The following is a 20,836-nucleotide window of genomic DNA, read 5'->3' as shown; positions in this document are numbered from 1 at the left end:
TTTTCATAGGAAAGCTAGGTGTCGGCCGGGCAAGGTGGGGCAAAAGATTTCGAAATCCAGTTGTGGTTCATTTTAATGAATGTTAGATCGTCAACATTTTGGGTAGCCAGACGAGTCCTTTTTTCGGTTAATATTGAACCTGCAGCACTGAATACTCTTTCTGATAGGACACTTGCTGCCGGGCAAGCAAGCTCCTGCAATGCATATTCTGCCAATTCTGGCCAGGTGTCTAATTTTGATGCCCAGTAATCAAATGGGAATGACGGTTGAGGGATAACATCGATAAGGGATGAAAAATAGTTAGTAACCATACTGGACAAATGTTGTCGCCTGTCACTTTCAATTGATGCAGCAGTACCTGTCCTGTCTGCGGTCATAGCAAAATCACTCCACAACCTGGTCAGAAAACCCCTCTGTCCAACGCCACTTCTGATGTGTGCACCCCTAACACTCCTAGTCTGCTGCCCCCTGGAGCTCGTGTGAGAACGATCACGTGCGCTGTGTGCTGGGAATGCCTGAAGCAAACGGTCAACAAGAGTTGATTGTTTGGTTGCTAATATTAGTTCCAAGTTCTCATGTGGCATAATATTTTGCAATTTGCCTTTATAGCGTGGATCGAGGAGGAAGGCCAACCAGTAATCGTCATCGTTCATCATTTTCGTAATGCGTGTGTCCCTTTTTAGGATACGTAAGGCATAATCCGCCATGTGGGCCAAAGTTCCAGTTGTCAAATCTCCGGTTGTGATTGGTTGAGGGGCAGTTTCAGGCAAATCTACGTCACTTGTGTCCCTCAAAAAACCAGAACCCGGCCTTACCACGCAACCAATTTCCAGTGCCCCCGGGAAAGCTTCCGCATTAAAAATATACTCATCCCCATCATCCTCCTCGTCCTCCACCTCCTCTTCGCCCGCTACCTCGTCCTGTACACTGCCCTGACCAGACAATGGCTGACTGTCATCAAGGCTTTCCTCTTCCTCTGGTGCAGACGCCTGATCCTTTATGTGCGTCAAACTTTGCATCAGCAGACGCATTAGGGGGATGCTCATGCTTATTATGGCGTTGCCTGCACTAACCAGCCGTGTGCATTCCTCAAAACACTGAAGGACTTGACACATGTCTTGTATCTTCGACCACTGCACACCTGACAACTCCATGTCTGCCATCCTACTGCCTCCCCGTGTATGTGTATCCTCCCACAAAAACATAACAGCCCGCCTCTGTTGGCACAGTCTCTGAAGCATGTGCAGTGTTGAGTTCCACCTTGTTGCAACGTCTATGATTAGGCGATGCTGGGGAAGGTTCAAAGACCGCTGATAGGTCTGCATACGGCTGGAGTGCACAGGCGAACGTCGGATATGTGAGCAAAGTCCACGCACTTTGAGGAGCAGGTCGGAGAACCCAGGATAAGTTTTCAATAAGCACTGCACCACCAGGTTTAAGGTGTGAGCCAGGCAAGGAATGTGTTTCAGTTGGGAAAGGGAGATGGCAGCCATGAAATTCCTTCCGTTATCACTCACTACCTTGCCTGCCTCAAGATCTACTGTGCCCAGCCACGACTGCGTTTCTTGTTGCAAGAACTCGGACAGAACTTCCGCGGTGTGTCTGTTGTCGCCCAAACACTTCATAGCCAATACAGCCTGCTGACGCTTGCCAGTAGCTGGCCCATAATGGGACAACTGGTGTGCAACAGTGTCATCTGCCGATGGAGTGGTTGGCCGACTGCGGTCTGTGGAAGAGCTGTAGCTTCTGCAGGAGGACGAGGAGGAGGAGGAGGAGGAGGAGGTGCGAACGCCTACAGCCAACTGTTTCCTAGACCGTGGGCTAGGCACAACTGTCCCGAAATTGATGTCCCCTGTGGACCCTGCATCCACCACATTCACCCAGTGTGCCGTGATGGACACATAACGTCCCTGGCCATGCCTACTGGTCCATGCATCTGTAGTCAGGTGCACCTTTGTACTCACAGATTGCCTGAGTGCATGGACGATGCGCTGTTTAACATGCTGGTGCAGGGCTGGGATGGCTTTTCTGGAAAAAAAGTGTCGACTGGGTAGCTCGTATCGTGGTTCAGCGTACTCCATCAGGGCTTTGAAAGCTTCGCTTTCAACTAACCGGTAGGGCATCATCTCTAACGAGATTAGTCTAGCTATGTGGGCGTTAAAACCCTGTGTACGCGGATGCGAGGATAAGTACTTCCTTTTTCTAACCAGAGTCTCATGTAGGGTGAGCTGGACTGGAGAGCTGGAGATCGTGGAACTTTCTGGTGTGTCGGTGTACATGGCAGACTGAGAGACGGTTGGAGACGGTATTGTTTCCGCCGGTGCCCTAGATGCAATATTTCCTCCTACAAAACTGGTGACTCCCTGACCCTGACTGCTTTTGGCTGGCAAAGAAACCTGCACAGATACTGCCGGTGGTGCGGAAAATGGTGGCCTTACAGTGACGGAAGGGATGTTGCGTTGCTGACTAGCTTCATTGGCCGAGGGTGCTACAACCTTAAGGGACGTTTGGTAGTTAGTCCAGGCTTGAAAATGCATGGTGGTTAAGTGTCTATGCATGCAACTAGTATTTAGACTTTTCAGATTCTGACCTCTGCTTAAGCTAGTTGAACATTTTTGACAGATGACTTTGCGCTGATCAATTGGATGTTGTTTAAAAAAATGCCAGACTGCACTCTTCCTAGCATCGGATCCCTTTTCAGGGATTGCAGACTGAGCTTTAACCGGATGGCCACGCTGTCCTCCAACAGGTTTTGGCTTTGACACGCGTTTTGGGCCAGATACGGGCACGGCAGATGGAACCTGTTGCGATGTTGATGCCTGCTGCGGCCCCTCCTCCACCTCCGCTTCTGAACTACTGCCGCCTGCACCCTGTTCCCCCAATGGCTGCCAATCGGGGTCAACAACAGGGTCATCTATTACCTCCTCTTCGAGCTCGTGTGCAACTTCGTCTGTGTCACTGTGTCGGTCGGTGGTATAGCGTTCGTGGCGGGGCAACATAGTCTCATCAGGGTCTGATTGTGGATCAGTACCCTGAGAGGGCAATGTGGTGGTCTGAGTCAAAGGAGCAGCATAGTACTCTGGCTGTGGCTGTGCATCAGTGCACTCCATGTCAGAATCTACTTGTAATGGGCATGGCCTGTTAAATGTTTCACTTTCTAAGCCAGGGACGGTATGTGTAAAGAGCTCCATGGAGTAACCCGTTGTGTCGCCTGCTGCATCCTTCTCTCTTGTTGTAGTTTTTGCTGAAGAGGACAAGGAAGCGACTTGTCCCTGACCGTGAACATCCACAAGCGACGCGCTGCTTTTACATTTACCAGTTTCAGAAGAGGAGGCAAAAGAGCCTAGAGGCTGAGTCTGCAATGTAAGCCAAAACTTGCTGTTGCTGCTCCGCCTTTAAAAGCGGTTTTCGTACTCCCAGAAAAGAGAGCGTTCGAGGCCTTGTGTAGCCAGACGACGAAACTGGCTCCACAGCTCCAGACTTAGGTGGAATATTTTTATCCCCACGACCACCTGATGCTCCACTACCACTACCATCATTACCAGCTGACAATGAACGCCCACGACGACCTCTTGCACCAGACTTCCTCATTGTTTTAAAATCTTAACCAAAGTAACTTTATTTGTTGCTGTCAAACAACTTACACGGTGAGCTATAACTTCAGTATGATTTCAATATCCCTTAACAGGTTGGTGAGACCACAAGGAAAATCAGGCACAATGTTACACACTGTTTTCTGTGGCACCAAATCACAGAGATGCCACACACGCAGGACTGTCACTCAAGCACAAATGTCAATATTAATCTCCCACTGTTTTTTTTTTTTTTTTTCTTTTTCAGGGAGACTTTAGAAACAAAATAATAAAAAATAAATAGGCTTTCTATGGCCCACTGAGTGAGAGATGGCACACACAGGAGTCAGGAGTGGCACACAAGCAGAAAGGGCAATATTAATCTCCCACTGTTTTATTTTTTTTTTCTTTTTCAGGGAGACTTTAGAAACCAACTAATAAAAAATTAATAGGCTTTCTATGGCCCACTGAGTGAGAGATGGCACACACAGGAGTCAGGAGTGGCACAGAAGCAGAAAGGGCAATATTAATCTCCCACTGATTGATGTAGTGTTTTTTTTTTCAGGTAGATTTTAGAACCCAAATCAAGCAAAAAAAAAAAATAGGCTTTCTATGGCCCACTGAGTGAGAGATGGCACACACAGGAGTCAGGAGTGGCACACAAGCCCTGAGGCCAATATTTTTCTCCCACTGATTGATGTAGTGATTTTTTTTCAGGTAGATTTTAGAACCCAAATCAAGCAAAAAAATTAATAGGCTTTCTATAGCCCACTGAGTGAGAGATGGCACACACAGGAGTTAGGAGTGGCACACAAGCAGAAAGGGCAATATTAATCTCCCACTGTTTTATCTTTTTTTTCTTTTTCAGGGAGACTTTAGAAACCAAATAATAAAAAATTAATAGGCTTTCTATGGCCCACTGAGTGAGAGATGGCACACACAGGAGTCAGGAGTGGCACACAAGACCTGACTGAGGCCAATATTTTTCTCCCACTGATTGATGTAGTGTTTTTTTTTTCAGGTAGATTTTAGAACCCAAATCAAGCAAAAAAATTAATAGGCTTTCTATGGCCCACTGAGTGAGAGATGGCACACAGAGGAGTCAGGAGTGGCACACAAGCCCTGACTGAGGCCAATATTTTTCTCCCACTGATTGATTTAGTGTTTTTTTTTTTCAGGTAGATTTTAGAACCCAAATCAAGCAAAAAAATTAATAGGCTTTCTATGGCCCACTGAGTGAGAGATGGCACACACAGGAGTCAGGAGTGGCACACAAGCCCTGACTGAGGCCAATATTTTTCTCCCACTGATTGATGTAGTGTTTTTTTTTCAGGTAGATTTTAGAACCTAAATCAAGCAAAAAAATTAATAGGCTTTCTATGGCCCACTGAGTGAGAGATGGCACACACAGGAGTCAGGAGTGGCACACAAGCAGAAAGGGCAATATTAATCTCCCACTGTTTTATTTTTTTTTCTTTTTCAGGGAGACTTTAGAAACCAAATAATAAAAAATAAATAGGCTTTCTATGGCCCACTGAGTGAGAGATGGCACACACAGGAGTCAGGAGTGGCACACAAGCAGAAAGGGCAATATTAATCTCCCACTGTTTTATATTTTTTTTCTTTTTCAGGGAGACTTTAGAAACAAAATAATAAAAAATTAGCCGGATTACTTACGGTAATGCTCTTTTAATGAGTCCATGACAGCACCCACTGGAGAGATAGGGATCCGCCCCAAGGAACAGGAAACCTACAGAGACATAAAAGGGGGCGGTCCCCCTCTCCTCCTCAGTTTAATTTCAGAGTACCCGGAGGACCGCCAGTGTTAGTCAATCATCACAATGTATCATCAGAATATAAACTTCATAGAAGTAATTACATTGGCTTTTATTAGGGAGGGATGTGACTGGGTGCTGTCATGGACTCATTAAAAGAGCATTACCGTAAGTAATCCGGCTATTTACCCTTCGCCATGACAGCACCCACTGGAGAGATTTCCAGAGACCAACACCTAGGGGGGGACCACCGTGCTGAGGATAGTCCTGCCAAAGTGTAGGTCAGAGTCAGAAGACAGGTCGAGCCTGTAGTGATTATAGAAAGTGGAAGGAGCCAACCAAGTTGCAGCCTTACATATATCTTCGATTGGCACATTCCCTTTTTCGGCCCAGGAAGAAGCCATGGCTCTGGTGGAATGTGCTTTGATGCCCTCCGGAGGTTCTTCGTTTTTCATGGAATAGGCCAACCGGATAGCGTCTCTTATCCACCTGGATAATGTTGCTCTTGTGACTCCATATCCTTTCTTTTTGCCCTGGAAGGATATGAACAGAGCCCTACTCTGCCTCCAACTACTAGTTTTCTCAATATATTGCAAAACTACTCTCCTGACGTCTAGAGTATGGAATTTTTGTTCTTCAGGAGTAGAGGGATCTTTAAAGAAAGTAGGAAGATGTATCTCCTGTGACCTGTGGAACTTCCCTGCTACCTTAGGAAGGTATAGGGGGTCCGGTTTTAAGATTAGTCTGTCATGAAATGTGAGAAGGTAAGGTTGATCTATCGACAAGGCCTGAATGTCGCTGACTCTTCTAGCCGATGTTAAGGCTACTAAGAAGGCTGTTTTTAACGACAAGTGTTTTAAAGATGCTGTGTCTATAGGCTCAAATGGGGATTCTGTTAGAGAGTCTAAGACTAGATTTAGATCCCACGGAGCTACTCTAGGTATGTGGACAGGAGTAACTCGTTCACAGGCCGTGATGAAGCGGGATACCCATTTATTACCAGCAATATTATGGCCATAGAGGGCACCCAGAGCGGACACCTGGACCTTTAGTGTGTTAACTGACAGACCTAACTCTTTCCCTTTCTGTAGAAATTCTAGTATAGATTTTATTGGGACTTCAGAGGGGTTTGAACTAGTATGGAACTGAAGAAACTTCTTCCATACTTTGGTGTAAATTTTTGTTGTAGATGGTTTCCTGCTAAGCAGGAGTGTATCAATTAGGCCTTTTGAAAACCCCCTGGAATTTAATATCTGCCTTTCAAATTCCAGGCCGTCAGGTGGAGGCTGTCCACCTGAGGGTGGAAGAAAGGTCCCTGGGAGAGAAGGTTTGGGATTGAGGGAAGGACCCAAGGATCCGTCACCGACATCGACCGCAGGCACGAGAACCATGGTCTCTTGGGCCAGAACGGCGCTATTAGTATTATCCTGGCCTGCTCTTCCCTGATTTTCCGTATTACTTGTGGAAGCAGAATTATCGGAGGGAAAGCATACGCCAGCTTGAATTGCCAGGGTGTTTGAAGAGCATCTAGAATGTCCGGGTGATCTGCACGGGACCGAGATGCGAATTTCTGGACTTGTTTGTTTTGTTTTGTAGCGAACAGGTCTATTTGGGGTTTGCCCCATAACAATGTTATCTTGTGGAAAATGTGAGGATTGAGACACCATTCTCCTTGATGAAGAGTGTGTCGACTTAGGAAGTCCGCTTGTTGATTGTCCTCTCCTTTGATGTGGACTGCCGAGAGGGACAACAGATGCTTTTCGGCCAGGATTAAGGTACTGTTTGCGGAAGACAGAGCGTCTGATCTTGTGCCGCCTTGTTTGTTTAAATACGCCACTGTCGTAGTGTTGTCTGAACAGATTCGGACGTGGCTTCCTCGTAGCTGTGGGAGAAATTGACGCAGTGCATAGTTTACCGCATTCAATTCTTTTAGGTTTGATGAATATAAATCCTCATTCTTATCCCAGGTTCCCTGGCAGAATCTATCTCCCATGTGTGCGCCCCACCCGTGGGGACTAGCGTCCGTAGTTATCGTGTGGGATGGTGATATTACCCAAGGGACACCCCCCGCTAGGTTGTCTTTATTTAGCCACCATTCTAAGGAGGATAAGACTTTCTCGGATAAAGTTATTTTCGATTCAAGGTGCCCCAGAAATTTTCTCTGTTCCCGAAGTATCTGATGTTGTAATGTTCGGGTATGAAGTTGTGCCCACTGAACGGCTGGAGTACAGGAGGAGAGGGATCCTAGCAAGGACATTCCTGCTCTCAGGGACATTTGAGGTTTGTGAATGGCCGCCACAACTTTACCCTCTATAAGAGATATTTTTTCTTGGGGAAGTAGACATTTTTGCTTTATGGAATCTAGACTAAATCCCAAAAATGTCTGAAGAGAAAGTGGGGTGAGTCTGGATTTTTTATAGTTGACGATCCAGCCCAGGCTTTCTAAGGACGAGACAGTGTCAGCTAATCGTTCCGCACACTGAAGGGATGAGTTTCCTACAACTAAAAAATCATCTAAGTAGGGAATGATTAATGTGTCTCTCTGGCGAAGGTAGGCCATTACTTCTAACATTACCTTCGTGAAGATCCTGGGTGCCGTGGAGAGACCGAAGGGCATGGCTGTATACTGGAAATGATGAATCTCCCCCTCAAGAGTTACTGCCACTCTTAAGTATTTTTGATACCTACTATGGATAGGGAGATGGTAGTAGGCATCTTTTAAATCAATGCCGCCCATTCTACAATTTGGAAAAAGGAGCTTAATGGCCGATCTAATAGACTCCATTTTAAACGTATAATTTTTAATAAACGTATTGAGTTTTTTAAGATTTATAATTGTTCGAAATGAACCATCGGGTTTAGGGATTAAAAATAACGGAGAGTAGAACCCTTTACCCTCTTGTCCCTTTGGCACCCTAACTAAAACATTTTTAACTATAAGACTTCTAATTTCCAGTTCAAGGGCCTTCTGTTGCACTGGTGAGGAAAGGGCTGTTAAAATAAAGGAATCATGGGGAATTTGGAGGAATTCTATTTTCATTCCTTCCTTAATAATATTTAGCACCCAGGAACTTGACGTGATTTTTCGCCATTGGGGAAAGAAAAATTTTAACCTGCCCCCTACTGGGGTGTCTGGTGTTTCAGAATTTGTTGTCTCTACGGAAGGGGGGGCCTTTGAACATAGTGCCACCCTGTTTTCCCTCTCTTGTGGCCCATCGTGACGATCTTTCATTTTGTGTTCTTTTCCCGAACGGCCTCTTCCTAAAGGTCTTCCTATAGAAAGGAATTGAGGGGTCAGGGAAGGCTTTTTTCCTCTCTTTTGCTTTTTTGAGGATCTCGTCTAATGCTTTCCCAAACAAAAACTCACCCTCACACGGAATAGCGCAGATCTTAGCCTTTGACTGCGTATCCCCCTTCCAGCTCTTCATCCATAACGCACGTCTGGCATTATTAACCCCTTAACGACCGCCGATACGCCTTTTAACGGCGGCCGCTAAGGGTACTTAAACCACAGCGCCGTTAATTAACGGCGCTGTGGAAAAAGTGAATAGCGCCCCCCAGAGTCGGATTTTCTCTGGGGTCTCGGTTGCCGAGGGTAGCCGAGACCCCAGAGAACATGATTCGGGGGGTTTTTACCGACCCCCGAGTTGCGATCGCCGGTAATTAACCGTTTACCGGCGGTCGCAACAAAAAAAAAAAAAACGCGATTTGCCGTTTAATTTCTCTGTCCTCCGATGTGATCGCACATCGGAGGACAGAGAAATGTGGTCCCCGATGGCCCCCAATAGCCCCCCAATACTCACCTACCTCCCCCGGTGCTCCTCGTGTCTCCCCATGGGCGCCGCCATCTTTTTTCCGGGAAAAAATGGCGGGCGCACGCGCAGTGCGCCCGCCGCCCGGCACCCGGATGTTCTTTGGGGTCTCGGCTGCCGGGGGTAGCCGAGACCCCAAAGAACATGATCGGGGTCGATTTGCACCGACCCCTGCTTTGCGATCGCCGGTAATTAACAGTTTACCGGCGACCGCAAAAAAAAAAAAAAAAAAAAGCGATCAGTTATTTCTCTGTCCTCTGATGTGATCGCACATCAGAGGACAGAGAAATAGGGGGATTCGGGGACCCTAACATACTCACCCGGGGTCCCTGGGTCCTCTTCTGTCTTCTCCTGCCAGCCGGCTTTTTCATCATGGCGGGCGCATGCGCAGTGCGCCCGCCATCTGCTGCCATCTGCCGGCCGGCAGGAGAAGACAAGTTGGGGCTAAAATTAGGGTTAGGGTTAGGGTTAGAGTTAGGGTTAGGGTTAGGGTTGGGGCTAAATTTAGGGTTAGGGCTAGGGTTAGGGTTAGGCTACTTTCACACTAGCGTTTTTTGGCTTCCGTCGCAATGCGTCGTTGGAGAAAAAACGCATCCTGCAAAAGTGCTTGCAGGATGCGTTTTTCCTCCATTGGCTTGCATTAGCGACGCATTGCGACGGATTGCCACATGCCGCATCCGTCGTGCGACGGATGCGTCGTGCTTCGGCGGACCGTCGACACAAAAAAAACTACATGTAACTTTTTTGTGCGACGTGTCCCACATATTTCAGTGCCACGTGCCACGTATTTAAGTGACACGTGCCACGTATCAAAGTGCCACGTGCCACATATTTCAGTGCCACGTATCAAAGTGCCACGTGCCACGTATCAAAGTGCCACGTGCCACGTATCAAAGTGCCACGTGCCACGTATCAAAGTGCCACGTGCCACATATTTCAGTGCCACGTGCCACGTATCAAAGTGCCACGTGCCACATCTTTCAGTGCCACGTGCCACGTATTTAAGTGACACGTGCCACGTATCAAAGTGCCACGTGCCACATATTTCAGTGCCACGTATCAAAGTGCCACGTGCCACGTGCCACGTATCAAAGTGCCACGTGCCACGTATCAAAGTGCCACGTGCCACGTATTTCAGTGCCACGTATTTAAGTGACACGTATCACGTATAAGTGCCACGTGTCACGTATTTAATTGCCACATATTTAAGTGCCACGTATCAAGATTTTCCATGGAGAACAGACACATCCAGAGATATGTCTGCTCTCCACGGCTGCAGCAACACACTGACAGGAGCCATAGTTCCTGTCGGTGTGTCACTGCGCATGCGCGAGCGAGTTTACCGGCGGTCATTGACCCCGGCACTCTCGCTTAACGGCAGTGCTGCGTGGGAAAGTTCAACGCAGCTGTACTGCTGTTAACCGAGACGCCGGAGTCATTGAACTCCAGAACAGTACGCGATACACTGCTAGGAGCTTCGCTCCTGGCAGTGTATCGCCGGAGAGCAGCCGATCGGCGTGGGACACTCGTTTTATGGATTCTGCGGACAGGGAGTATGAATTTGGTTTATTATTTTTGGATTTTTTCCTGGAGGATCGAGGGCTTCGCCTACCAGTGTGCTGTTGGTGAGTATATACTCTGTGTTATATGTTGTATGTACTGTGTGTCATGTATGTGTATTGTGTGTAGGTGTTTTGTGTAACTTTACAATTGTGCTAAGTCGCCGGACACAGGGACAACTCTCCCATCCTAATACCGGATGGGAGTAGTAGTCCCATACGGCGACTTAGCACAATGGTGGCACTAGCGTCGCATGGGGACACACACACGCACACACACGCACACACACACACACAGAAGGACTCCATGCTGCTTCACTGGGGGGCGGGGGCTTCCCTCTTCCTGTCCGACGTCACGTCCGGTCCTGGGTGTCAACCCCTCCGTACAAAGACGCCGACACCCAGGACAAAGGCGCTGTGTGTGGAAGGTAATATGGGGCCCTAGGGGGATACGCAGACACGCCGCTGCGTAAAGAATTGACATGTCAATTCTTTTTACGCCGGCGTGTTTGCAGACAAAAGCGCCGCGTTTTTTTGCGGTGTGTCTGAACGGCAAAGTGAATTTCTCATTCACTTTGCCGGCAGACGAAAATGACATTGCGCATTTTTGAAAAGCGCCCGCAAAATAGCGCTCAAAAATGCGCTATGTCTGAAAGTAGCCTAAGGCTTCTTTCACACTTGCGTCGGTACGGGGCGGTCGCAATGCGTCGGCCCGATGTACCGACGCACGTTGTGAAAATTGTGCACAACGTGGGCAGCGGATGCAGTTTTTCAACGCATCCGCTGCCCAGTCTATGTCCTGGGGAGGAGGGGGCAGAGTTACGGCTACGCATCCGCGGAAATGGCGGACGCGACGTACAAAAAAAAGGTTACATTGAACTTTTTTTGTGACGACGGGGGCTAAAGTTATGGTTAGGGTTGGGGCTAAAGTTAGGGTTGGGGCTAAAGTTAGGGTTAGAGTTGGGATTAGGGTTAGGGTTTGGATTAGGGTTGGGATTAGTGTTACGTTTGGGATTAGGGTTGGGATTAGGGTTAGGATTAGGGTTAGGGGTGTGTTGGATTTAGGGTTTTGATTAGGGTTATGGTTAGGGTTGAGATTAGGGCTGTTTTGGGGTTAGGGTTGTGATTATCGTTAGGGTTGTGATTAGGATTATGGATCGGGTTGAGATTAGGGTTAGGGCTGTGTTGGGGTTAGGGTTGGAGTTAGAATTGGGGGGTTTCCACTGTTTAGGTACATCAGGGGGTCTCCAAACACGACAGCCAATTTTGCGCTAAAAAAGTCAAATGGTACTCCCTCCCTTCTGAGCTCTGCCGTGCGCCCAAACAGTGGTTTACCCCCACATATGGGGCATCAGCGTACTCGGGATAAATTGGACAACAACTTTTGGGGTCCAATTTCTCCTGTTACCCTTGTGAAAATAAAAACTTGGGGGCTAAAAATCTTTTTTGTTGGAAAAAAATATATTTTTTTATTTTCACTACTCTGCATTATAAATTTCTGTGAAGCACTTGAGCTTTCAAAGTTCTCACCACATATCTAGATAAGTTCCTTAGGGGGTCTAGCTTCCAAAATTTGGTCACTTGTGGGGGTTTCTACTGTTTAGGTACATTAGGGGTCTGCAAACGCAACATAACGCCCGCAGACAATTCTATCAAAGTCTGCATTGCAAAATGGCGCTCCTTCCCTTCCGAGCTCTGCCGTGCGCCCAAACAGTGGTTTACCCCCACATATGGGGTACCAGCATACTCAGGACAAATTGGACAACAACTTTTGGGGTCCAATTTCTCTTGTTACCCTTGTGAAAATAAAAATTTGGGGGCTAAAAAAATCTTTTTTGTGGGAAAAAAAATATTTTTTATTTTCACTACTCTGCATTATAAACTTCTGTGAAGCACTTGGGCATTCAAAGTTCTCACCACATATCTAGATAAGTTCCTTGGGGGGTCTATTTTCCAAAATGGGGTCACTTGTTGGGGGTTTCTACTGTTTAGGTACATTAGGGGTCTGCAAAGGCAACATAACGCCCGCAGACAATTCTATCAAAGTCTGCATTCCAAAATGGCACTCCTTCCCTTCCGAGCTCTGCCATGCGCCCAAACAGTGGTTTACCCCCACATATGGGGTACCAGCATACTCAGGACAAATTGGACAACAACTTTTGGGGTCCAATTTCTCTTGTTACCCTTGTGAAAATAAAAACTTGGGGGCTAAAAAATCTTTATTGTTAAAAAATATATATTTTTTATTTTCACGACTCTGCATTATAAACTTCTGTGATGCACTTGGGCATTCAAAGTTCTCACTACACATCTAGATAAGTTCCATGGGGGGTCTAGTTTCCAAAATGGGGTCACTTTTGGGGGGTTTCTGCTGTTTAGGCACATCAGGGGCTCTCCAAACGCGACATGGCGTCCGATCTCAATTCCAGTCAATTTTGCATTGAAAAGTCAAATGGCGCTCCTTTGCTTCCGAGCTCAGCCATGCGCCCAAACAGTGGTTTACCCCCACATATGGGGTGTCGGCGTACTCAAGACAAATTGTACAACAGCTTCTGGGGTCCATTTTCTCCTGTTACCCTTGGTAAAATAAAAATTTGGAGGCAAAAAGATCATTTTTGTAGAAAAAATGCGATTTTTTTATTTTCACGGCTCTACGTTATAAACTTCTGTGAAGCACCTGGGGGTTTAAAGTGCTCACCACACATCTAGATAAGTTCCTTAAGGGGTCTAGTTTCCAAAATGGTGTCATATGTGGGGGGTCTCTACTGTTTAGGCACATCAGCGGCTCTCCAAACGTGACATGGCGTCCGATCTCAATTCCAGCCAATTCTACATTGAAAAAGTAAAACGACACTCCTTCTCTTCCAAGCTCTGCGGTGCGCCCAAACAGTGGTTTACCCCCATATATGGGGTATCGACGTACTCAGGAGAAATTGCACAACAACTTTTGTGGTCTAATTTCTCCTGTTACCCTTGTGAAAATAAAAATTTGGGGGCAAAAAGATCATTTTTGGAGAAAAAATGAGATTTTTTATTTTCACGGCTCTACGTTATAAACTTCTGTGAAGCACTTGGGGGTTCAAAGTGCTCACCACACATCTAGATAAGTTCCTTGGGGGGTCTAGTTTCCAAAATGGTGTCACTTGTGGGGGGTTTCCACTGTTTAGGCACATCAGGGACTCTCCAAACGCGACATGGCATCCGATCTCAATTCCAGCCAATTCTGCATTGAAAAAGTCAAACGGTGCTCCTTCACTTCCAAGCTCTGCGGTGCGCCCAAACAGTGGTTTACCTCCACATATGGGGTATCGACGTACTCAGGAGAAATTGCACAACAACTTTTGTGGTCTAATTTCTCCTGTTACCCTTGTGAAAATAAAAATTTTGGGGCAAAAAGATCATTTTTGTAGAAAAAATGAGATTTTTTATTTTCACGGCTCTACGTTATAAACTTCTGTGAAGCACTTGGGGGTTCAAAGTGCTCACCACACATCTAGATAAGTTCCTTGGGGGGTCTAGTTTCCAAAATGGTGTCACTTGTGGGGGGTTTCCACTGTTTAGGCACATCAGGGACTCTCCAAACGCGACATGGCATCCGATCTCAATTCCAGCCAATTCTGCATTGAAAAAGTCAAACGGTGCTCCTTCACTTCCAAGCTCTGCGGTGCGCCCAAACAGTGGTTTACCTCCACATATGGGGTATCGACGTACTCAGGAGAAATTGCACAACAACTTTTGTGGTCTAATTTCTCCTGTTACCCTTGTGAAAATAAGAATTTGTGGGCGAAAAAATCATTTTTGTGAAAACAAATGCGATTTTTTATTTTCACGGCTCTACGTTATAAACTTCTGTGAAGCACTTGGGGGTTCAAAGTGCTCACCACACATCTAGATAAGTTCCTTGGGGGGTCTAGTTTCCAAAATGGTGTCACTTGTGGGGGGTTTCCACTGTTTAGGCACATTAGGGGCTCTCCAAACGCGACATGGCGTCCGATCTCAATTCCAGCCAATTCTGCATTGAAACAGTCAAACGGTGCTCCTTCACTTCCAAGCTCTGCGGTGCGCCCAAACAGTGGTTTACCTCCACATATGGGGTATCGGCGTACTCAGGAAAAATTGCACAACAAAATTTGTGGTTAAATTTCTGTTTTTACACTTGTGAAAATTAAAAAAAATGGTTCTGAAGTAAAATGTTTGCAAAAAAAAGTAAAATGTTAATTTTTTTCTTCCACATTGTTTTAGTTCCTGTGAAGTACGTAAAGGGTTAATAAACTTCTTGAATGTGGTTTTGAGCAGCTTGAGGGGTGCAGTTTTTAGAATGGTGTCACACTTGGTTATTTTCTATCATATAGACCCCTCAAAATCACTTCAAAGGTGATGTGGTCCCTAAAAAAAACATGGTGTTGTAAAAATGAGAAATTGCTGGTCAACTTTTAACCCTTATAACTCCCTAACAAAAAAAAAAATTGTTTCCAAAATTGTGCTGATGTAAAGTAGACATGTGAGAAATGTTATTTATTAACTATTTTTTGTGACATATCTCTCTGATTTAAGGGCATAAAAATACAAAGTTTGAAAATTGCAAAATTTTAAAAATTTTCGCCATATTTCCATTTTTTTCATAAATAATCGCAAGTAATATCGAAGAAATGTTACCACTAACTTGAAGTACAACATGTCACGAAAAAACAATCTCAGAATCAGCGGGATCCGATAAAGCGTTCCAGAGTTATAACCTCATAAAGTGACACTGGTCAGAATTGTAAAAATTGGCTCGGTCATTAAGTACCAAATTGGCTCTGTCACTAAGGGGTTAATTAGACCGGCTGACCTTGCTGCGAGGCGAAGGGAGTCAGCTGAAGCATCGGCCATGAATGCTGCTGCACCTCTAATTAGTGGTATCGCATCCCGCAATTTTTGTCTGGAGACCCCCTGTTCGATTTGTTGATCCAGCTGATCAATCCACACAAGCATGGATCTAGCTGTGCACGTGCTGGCAATTGATGGCTTAAATATGCCCGTGGAAGCCTCCCATGATCGTTTCAGTGACGATTCTGCCTTCCGATCTAAAGGATCAGAAAGTAGGCCCGCATCCTCGACTGGTAGGGCTGACTGTTTTGAGGTGGAGGCGACTGCAGCGTCCACCTTAGGGATTTTAGTCCATGAAATTAACTCCTCATCATTAAAGGGGTACTTCCTTTTGGAGGCTGACGGGAGGAAACCTCTCTGGTCCTGTTTCTCCCACTCCCTCTTTATCAGAGCCTTAACCGCAGGAATTACTGGGAATGCTCTTCTCTTCCTCTCCGCCAACCCTGCAAACATGATGTCTTGTGCAGTTTGGTCGTCTTTTGTATCCTCACAACCTATAGTATTCCTGATGGACTTTACTAGGTTGTCCACCCCATCAAGAGGAAAACAAGCTCGACCCTCAATGTCGGAATGTGTTGAGGAAGAGGATGACGCCTGCGAGGAGTCTGAGTGGATAACGCCTTCCTCCTCGGACTCAGAGCTGGATATAGCCTTTTCTTTCCCGGATTTTTTAGGGGGGGTACTGGCTTGTGAGATGGCCTGTAATTCCTCTCTAATTATGGCCCGTATATCTGTGACCGACATAGATGGACTCTGCATTGTTTCCGCCATACACTGATTGCAGAGTTTTTTGGGGTGGGAATCTGGGAGAGGCTCGTCACATAACGCACATTGCTTGTGCTTAGATTTCTGTCTCTTTTTGGCCTGGGAGAAGAAGACATTTGTGGAAAAGGGTGTCAGCTTTATAGGCAGAGGGGAAATCACACTCACCCAGTGAAGCTGTACGGTACCGAAATAGGAGGCTGCGACTTTCTGGATCTTGAATCCTTGGTCTCACTCCTGTGGCTGGCATCTGAGGACCTTCTGCTGGCTGGCTCACCTGCTGGGTCCACAGTCTTGCCTGGGGACGACATGTTGCATCGCCTGTGCGTTTGCAACTTCCCCCTTTTTATAGGCCAGGATCCGGTCAGTAACTTTTTTTTTTTTTTTTTTTACTCTGCAGCGGTGCACTGCGCATGCGCGAAACCGCGCTTTTCCCTCCACCGCTGTGTGAGTGACCCGGAAGTGCTCCTCTACTTCCGGGTCATTCTGGGGATTCTTACACCGCTCCACGCATGTGCGGCCGCCATTATCCCGGCCTGCGCTATGGAGCGGTGTACCGGCTGCCGCTGCAGCTGTGCCGCAGATCCCGGACCCTTTTACCTGGTGGTCCGCGTCTGGAGCCTGTTTCAAGCCGCACCTCTGCAGCGCTGCTCCTGTGGAATCGGCGTCATCTCTCCCGGACTCAGCCATCCCACATGCCGGCCAGACGAGGGGGGAGCCGTCTAACGGAATCTCCCCCGACGCTGCATCTGGACTGCATCCCCTGCCGTTCGCGCAGAAACCGCACAGGCGGATGCTCCTAGCCCAGGTATGATTTCTGTAGTCTTCAGAGATCCTGTCCCCTGGGAACAGGAAACCTAAACTGAGGAGGAGAGGGGGACCGCCCCCTTTTATGTCTCTGTAGGTTTCCTGTTCCTTGGGGCGGATCCCTATCTCTCCAGTGGGTGCTGTCATGGCGAAGGGTAAAAAATAGGCTTTCTATGGCCCACTGAGTGAGAGATGGCACACACAGAAGTCAGGAGTGGCACACAAGCAGAAAGGGCAATATTAATCTCCCACTGATTGATGTAGTGTTTTTTTTTTCAGGTAGATTTTAGAACCCAAATCAAGCAAAAAAATTAATAGGCTTTCTATGGCCCACTGAGTGAGAGATGGCACACACAGGAGTCAGGAGTGGCACACAAGCCCTGACTGAGGCCAATATTTTTCTCCCACTGATTGATGTAGTGTTTTTTTTCAGGTAGATTTTAGAACCCAAATCAAGCAAAAAAATTAATAGGCTTTCTATGGCCCACTGAGTGAGAGATGGCACACACAGGAGTCAGGAGTGGCACACAAGCAGAAAGGGCAATATTAATCTCCCACTGTTTTCTTTTTTTTTTTTTCTTTTTCAGGGAGACTTTAAAAACCAAATAATAAAAAATAAATAGGCTTTCTATGGCCCACTGAGTGAGAGATGGCACACACAGGGATGGCACTCTAGCAGAAATGCCAGTCTTAATCTCCCACAAAAAAAAAAAAAAAGAAACTGTCCTACAATTACTATCTCCCTGCAGTAATCTCAGCCAGGTATGGCAGGCAGCAATAAGGAGTGGACTGATGCACAAATTAAACAAAAAGTGTGGACAAACAAAAAAGATAGCTGTGCAGAAAGGAAGGAACAAGAGGATATGTGCTTTGAAAAAAGCAGTTGGTTTGCACAGTGGCGTACACACAGCAATACAGCTATCAGGGAGCCTTCTAGGGCAGCCCAATGAGCTACAGCGCTGAGAGAAAAAAAAAAAATGGAGCTTCCACTGTCCCTGCACACCGAAGGTGGTGTTGGACAGTGGAAATCGCTACAGCACAAGCGGTTTGGTGGTTAATGGACCCTGCCTAACGCTCTCCCTGCTTCTAATGAAGCGGCAGCAACCTCTCCCTAAGCTCAGAGCAGCAGCAGTGAGATGGCGGTCGGCGGGAACGCCCCTTTATAGCCCCTGTGACGCCGAAGACAGCAAGCCAATCACTGCAATGCCCTTCTCTAAGATGGTGGGGACCAGGACCTATGTCATCACGCTGCCCACACTCTGCGTTCACCTTCATTGGCTGAGAAATGGCGCTTTTCGCGTCATTGAAACACGACTTTGGCGCGAAAGTCGCGTACCACATGGCCGATGCAACGCTGGGATCGGCTCGGTTTCATGAGACGCCGACTTTGCCAAAAGTCGGCGACTTTTGAAAATGAACGACCCGTTTCGCTCAACCCTACTGAGGGGCATAAGAGCGTGGGGGCAGCATACTGTGTTCGGCAGCAGTGGGGGGCATCTGTGTGTGCGCAGAGCTGTGGTAGACACTGTGGGAGAGTCATAGTGTGGAAGGGGGATTGTGGAAAGCAGTGTGTTGTGAGGGGAGCAATGTGGAGTTCATTAAAGGGGTATCCTGCTACTTGGGAACACTATTGAGCTTCACTATGAAACATATTTCCGCACGGCCACATAGAAAGGACAGAGTGAGATTACAACTGTAAAAAAACAATTTTGCTGCACACTGTGTGCGCCAGAATTTCTTTCTAAGCTGAAGAGGTGTGAACAGTTAGGGCTTGTGCACACGCTGCGGATTCCATTGCGGAATTTTCCGCAGCAGATTTGATAAATCCGCAGTGCAAAACCACTGCGGTTTTTACTGCGGATTTATTGCGGTTTCTAGTACGGTTTCCTCTGCGGGTTTTCACCTGCAGTTTTCTATTGGAGCAGGTGTAAACCCGCAGCGGAATCCGCACAAAGAATTGACATGCTGCGGAATATAAACCGCTGCGTTTCCACGCATTTTTTTCCGCATGTACACTGCGGATTTCGTTTCCCATAAGTTTACATTGTACTGTAAACTCATGGGAAACCGCTGCGGAAACGCTGCGATCCCGCAGCGTGTGCACATACCCTAACTGAACCGTTCTGTTTGGGAAGTAAAAAGATGGAAATCTCCACATCTACCACTCACCTGGAGACTAATGTTTGCCTCCATTAGGCAAATATAGGTCTACGTTACTTTACTCGCTGCCTCATACGGTGACCGTTCACCACAGTGTGAAAGCAGCCTTATCTTTTTATCTTTTCCCACACAGCCCCCCCATAACTGTGAGCCAGGACGTACACCCCACGTGGCTGAGGTAAATGCTGCACAGCCCGACCTAAGAACTTGCATCCAAGCTCAGCTGCCCTGGTAGGACACAGACTGCATGAACCTGGGCCTAGCTGTAAAGCAGCCACAACTACGTGGTGTAGACATGTTGAGAGTTGTAGTGTGACGGCTGTACGAAAACCTAAATCATTATCATATCAGAGCCAAGGGAAGGGACATACCTGCCCTCCAGCCAGTCCCTGACAGAAACGCCTTTCACAGCTGTCACTCGAGTGACGACAGCGGGCGGTCTCTTCAGAAGAGACACCACCTCTTCCCCGCCTGCTTTACTCTACAACCGCCCCGGTACAACCTTCCTCCAGTTATTCCCACCCTCGACCACTACGAGCGGCGCGACACAACCACGATCTTTCTGTCACACCGGACCAACCTGAGGTAAGAACACAACATAAATAATTTCGCGAACGATTCCCGCTCTTTCTGCCCCACCCTTCCATTGGCTGAGCGCTGGACACTAGCGGCCAGGCATGGTGGGCGTGGCCAGGCGGCGGCGACGGTTGAGCGCATTTTGCCGCCCATTTTAATCACTTCACTTCTTAAAAATATGGTGCTGGGTGTGAGGGAATAATGGCGGCTGAGGGGGTTGTCGGTGAGCTTGTAGCTAAATGCTCTGGAAAATAGATCAGTCTGTTGCTGGGCTGGCCAATCAGAATCCCTGTTGTCAAACTACAGCTACCACAATGCCCTGCGGCCACCAGACAGCCAGTGTGTGCAGGCTTTGTATAGAAACTGTGAAATGTGGGAATTATGAGGTAACATAGTTGTGAAATTTTCATAGAGCGACAAAGTCGTTTGGAGCTTGTAAATACAAGCACGTTTGCAATTTACTTATTTAAATTTTCAGCTGTTCAGGAGATGATAATAACAATTATTTTCTTTACTGATCGTTGTCTAGGAGACCAACCACCTTGTAATGGCTGTGCGTACAAACTCAATGGAAAAGAGCTTGTAAGCACTGCGCATGTTCTGCTGTCGAGCAGTGGTGGTCGGTCTCCAAAGCAACGAGCTGTAGACAAAAGAAAAGTGTTAATATCTCAAGAACAGCTGTAAAATTTAATAAGCTGTAAATTGCAAACTTGTATTTAAAAGCACTATCAATAAAAAAAATAATCCTGGAAGTGATGCTTTAAAACAGCAAAAAAAATGCTGTGGTTCTGACACTGGTTCACACCACACATTTTCAATATTGGTGTTTTTGGAAGTATTACACCCGTTGAAATTTTGTTATGCATATTACGGTGTCCGTATAAAAGCTGCCACTTTTGATGGGCTTGACCGACCATCCGATGTGTATAGGAGTAGGCCAACAG

At 46.9% G+C, this 20,836-nt stretch overlaps 3 protein-coding genes across 11 annotated transcripts in view; 1 reads left to right on the top strand and 2 right to left on the bottom strand.

The window, feature by feature from the left end:
- LOC143804992 (uncharacterized) overlaps positions 1–19,819 on the bottom strand; it is a 309,321-nt gene extending 289,502 nt beyond the window's left edge. For 4 of the 6 annotated variants that reach the window (XM_077283692.1, XM_077283693.1, XM_077283691.1 and 1 more), the window contains exon 1: positions 19,688–19,819. The gene's annotated coding sequence lies outside the window, so the exon portion shown is untranslated. The remainder of the gene's footprint in view (positions 1–19,687) is intronic. The other 2 variants (XM_077283696.1, XM_077283697.1) reach the window with 1 other exon arrangement.
- LOC143809266 (uncharacterized) lies at positions 15,263–17,320 on the bottom strand. The gene is made up of 2 exons (XM_077292374.1): positions 16,538–17,320; positions 15,263–16,451 (listed from the first exon to the last, which is right to left on the bottom strand). The coding sequence occupies exons 1-2, from the start codon at positions 16,658–16,660 to the stop codon at positions 15,456–15,458; spliced, it is 1,119 nt and encodes a 372-aa protein (XP_077148489.1). The 5' UTR covers positions 16,661–17,320; the 3' UTR covers positions 15,263–15,455.
- The window catches only part of EMD (emerin), a 38,802-nt gene continuing 37,733 nt past the window's right edge, over positions 19,768–20,836 (top strand). For 2 of the 4 annotated variants that reach the window (XM_077283702.1, XM_077283699.1), the window contains exon 1: positions 20,079–20,115. In XM_077283702.1, the coding sequence (XP_077139817.1) occupies positions 20,094–20,115 (22 nt within the window). In that variant the 5' untranslated portion in view covers positions 20,079–20,093. Of the gene's footprint in view, positions 19,902–20,060; positions 20,279–20,836 lie in introns of those variants that run through there. The other 2 variants (XM_077283700.1, XM_077283701.1) reach the window with 2 other exon arrangements.

The sequence above is a fragment of the Ranitomeya variabilis genome, chromosome 2 (genome assembly GCF_051348905.1).
Source record: "Ranitomeya variabilis isolate aRanVar5 chromosome 2, aRanVar5.hap1, whole genome shotgun sequence".
Classification (NCBI taxonomy): Eukaryota; Metazoa; Chordata; class Amphibia; order Anura; family Dendrobatidae; genus Ranitomeya; species Ranitomeya variabilis.
Note: the sequence above shows the minus strand (reverse complement) of the source record. Positions and strands in the feature narration are given on the sequence as shown.

Excerpts from the sequence above, each read along its gene's own strand:
- LOC143809266 (XM_077292374.1), bottom strand. The coding sequence starts at position 16,660 with ATGTCGTCCCCAGGCAAGACTGTGGACCCAGCAGGTGAGCCAGCCAGC. Across the intron at positions 16,452-16,537 it reads AGTCGCAGCCTCCTATTTCG|GCCAAAAAGAGACAGAAATC; the intron begins GTACCGTACAGC and ends TTCTTCTCCCAG.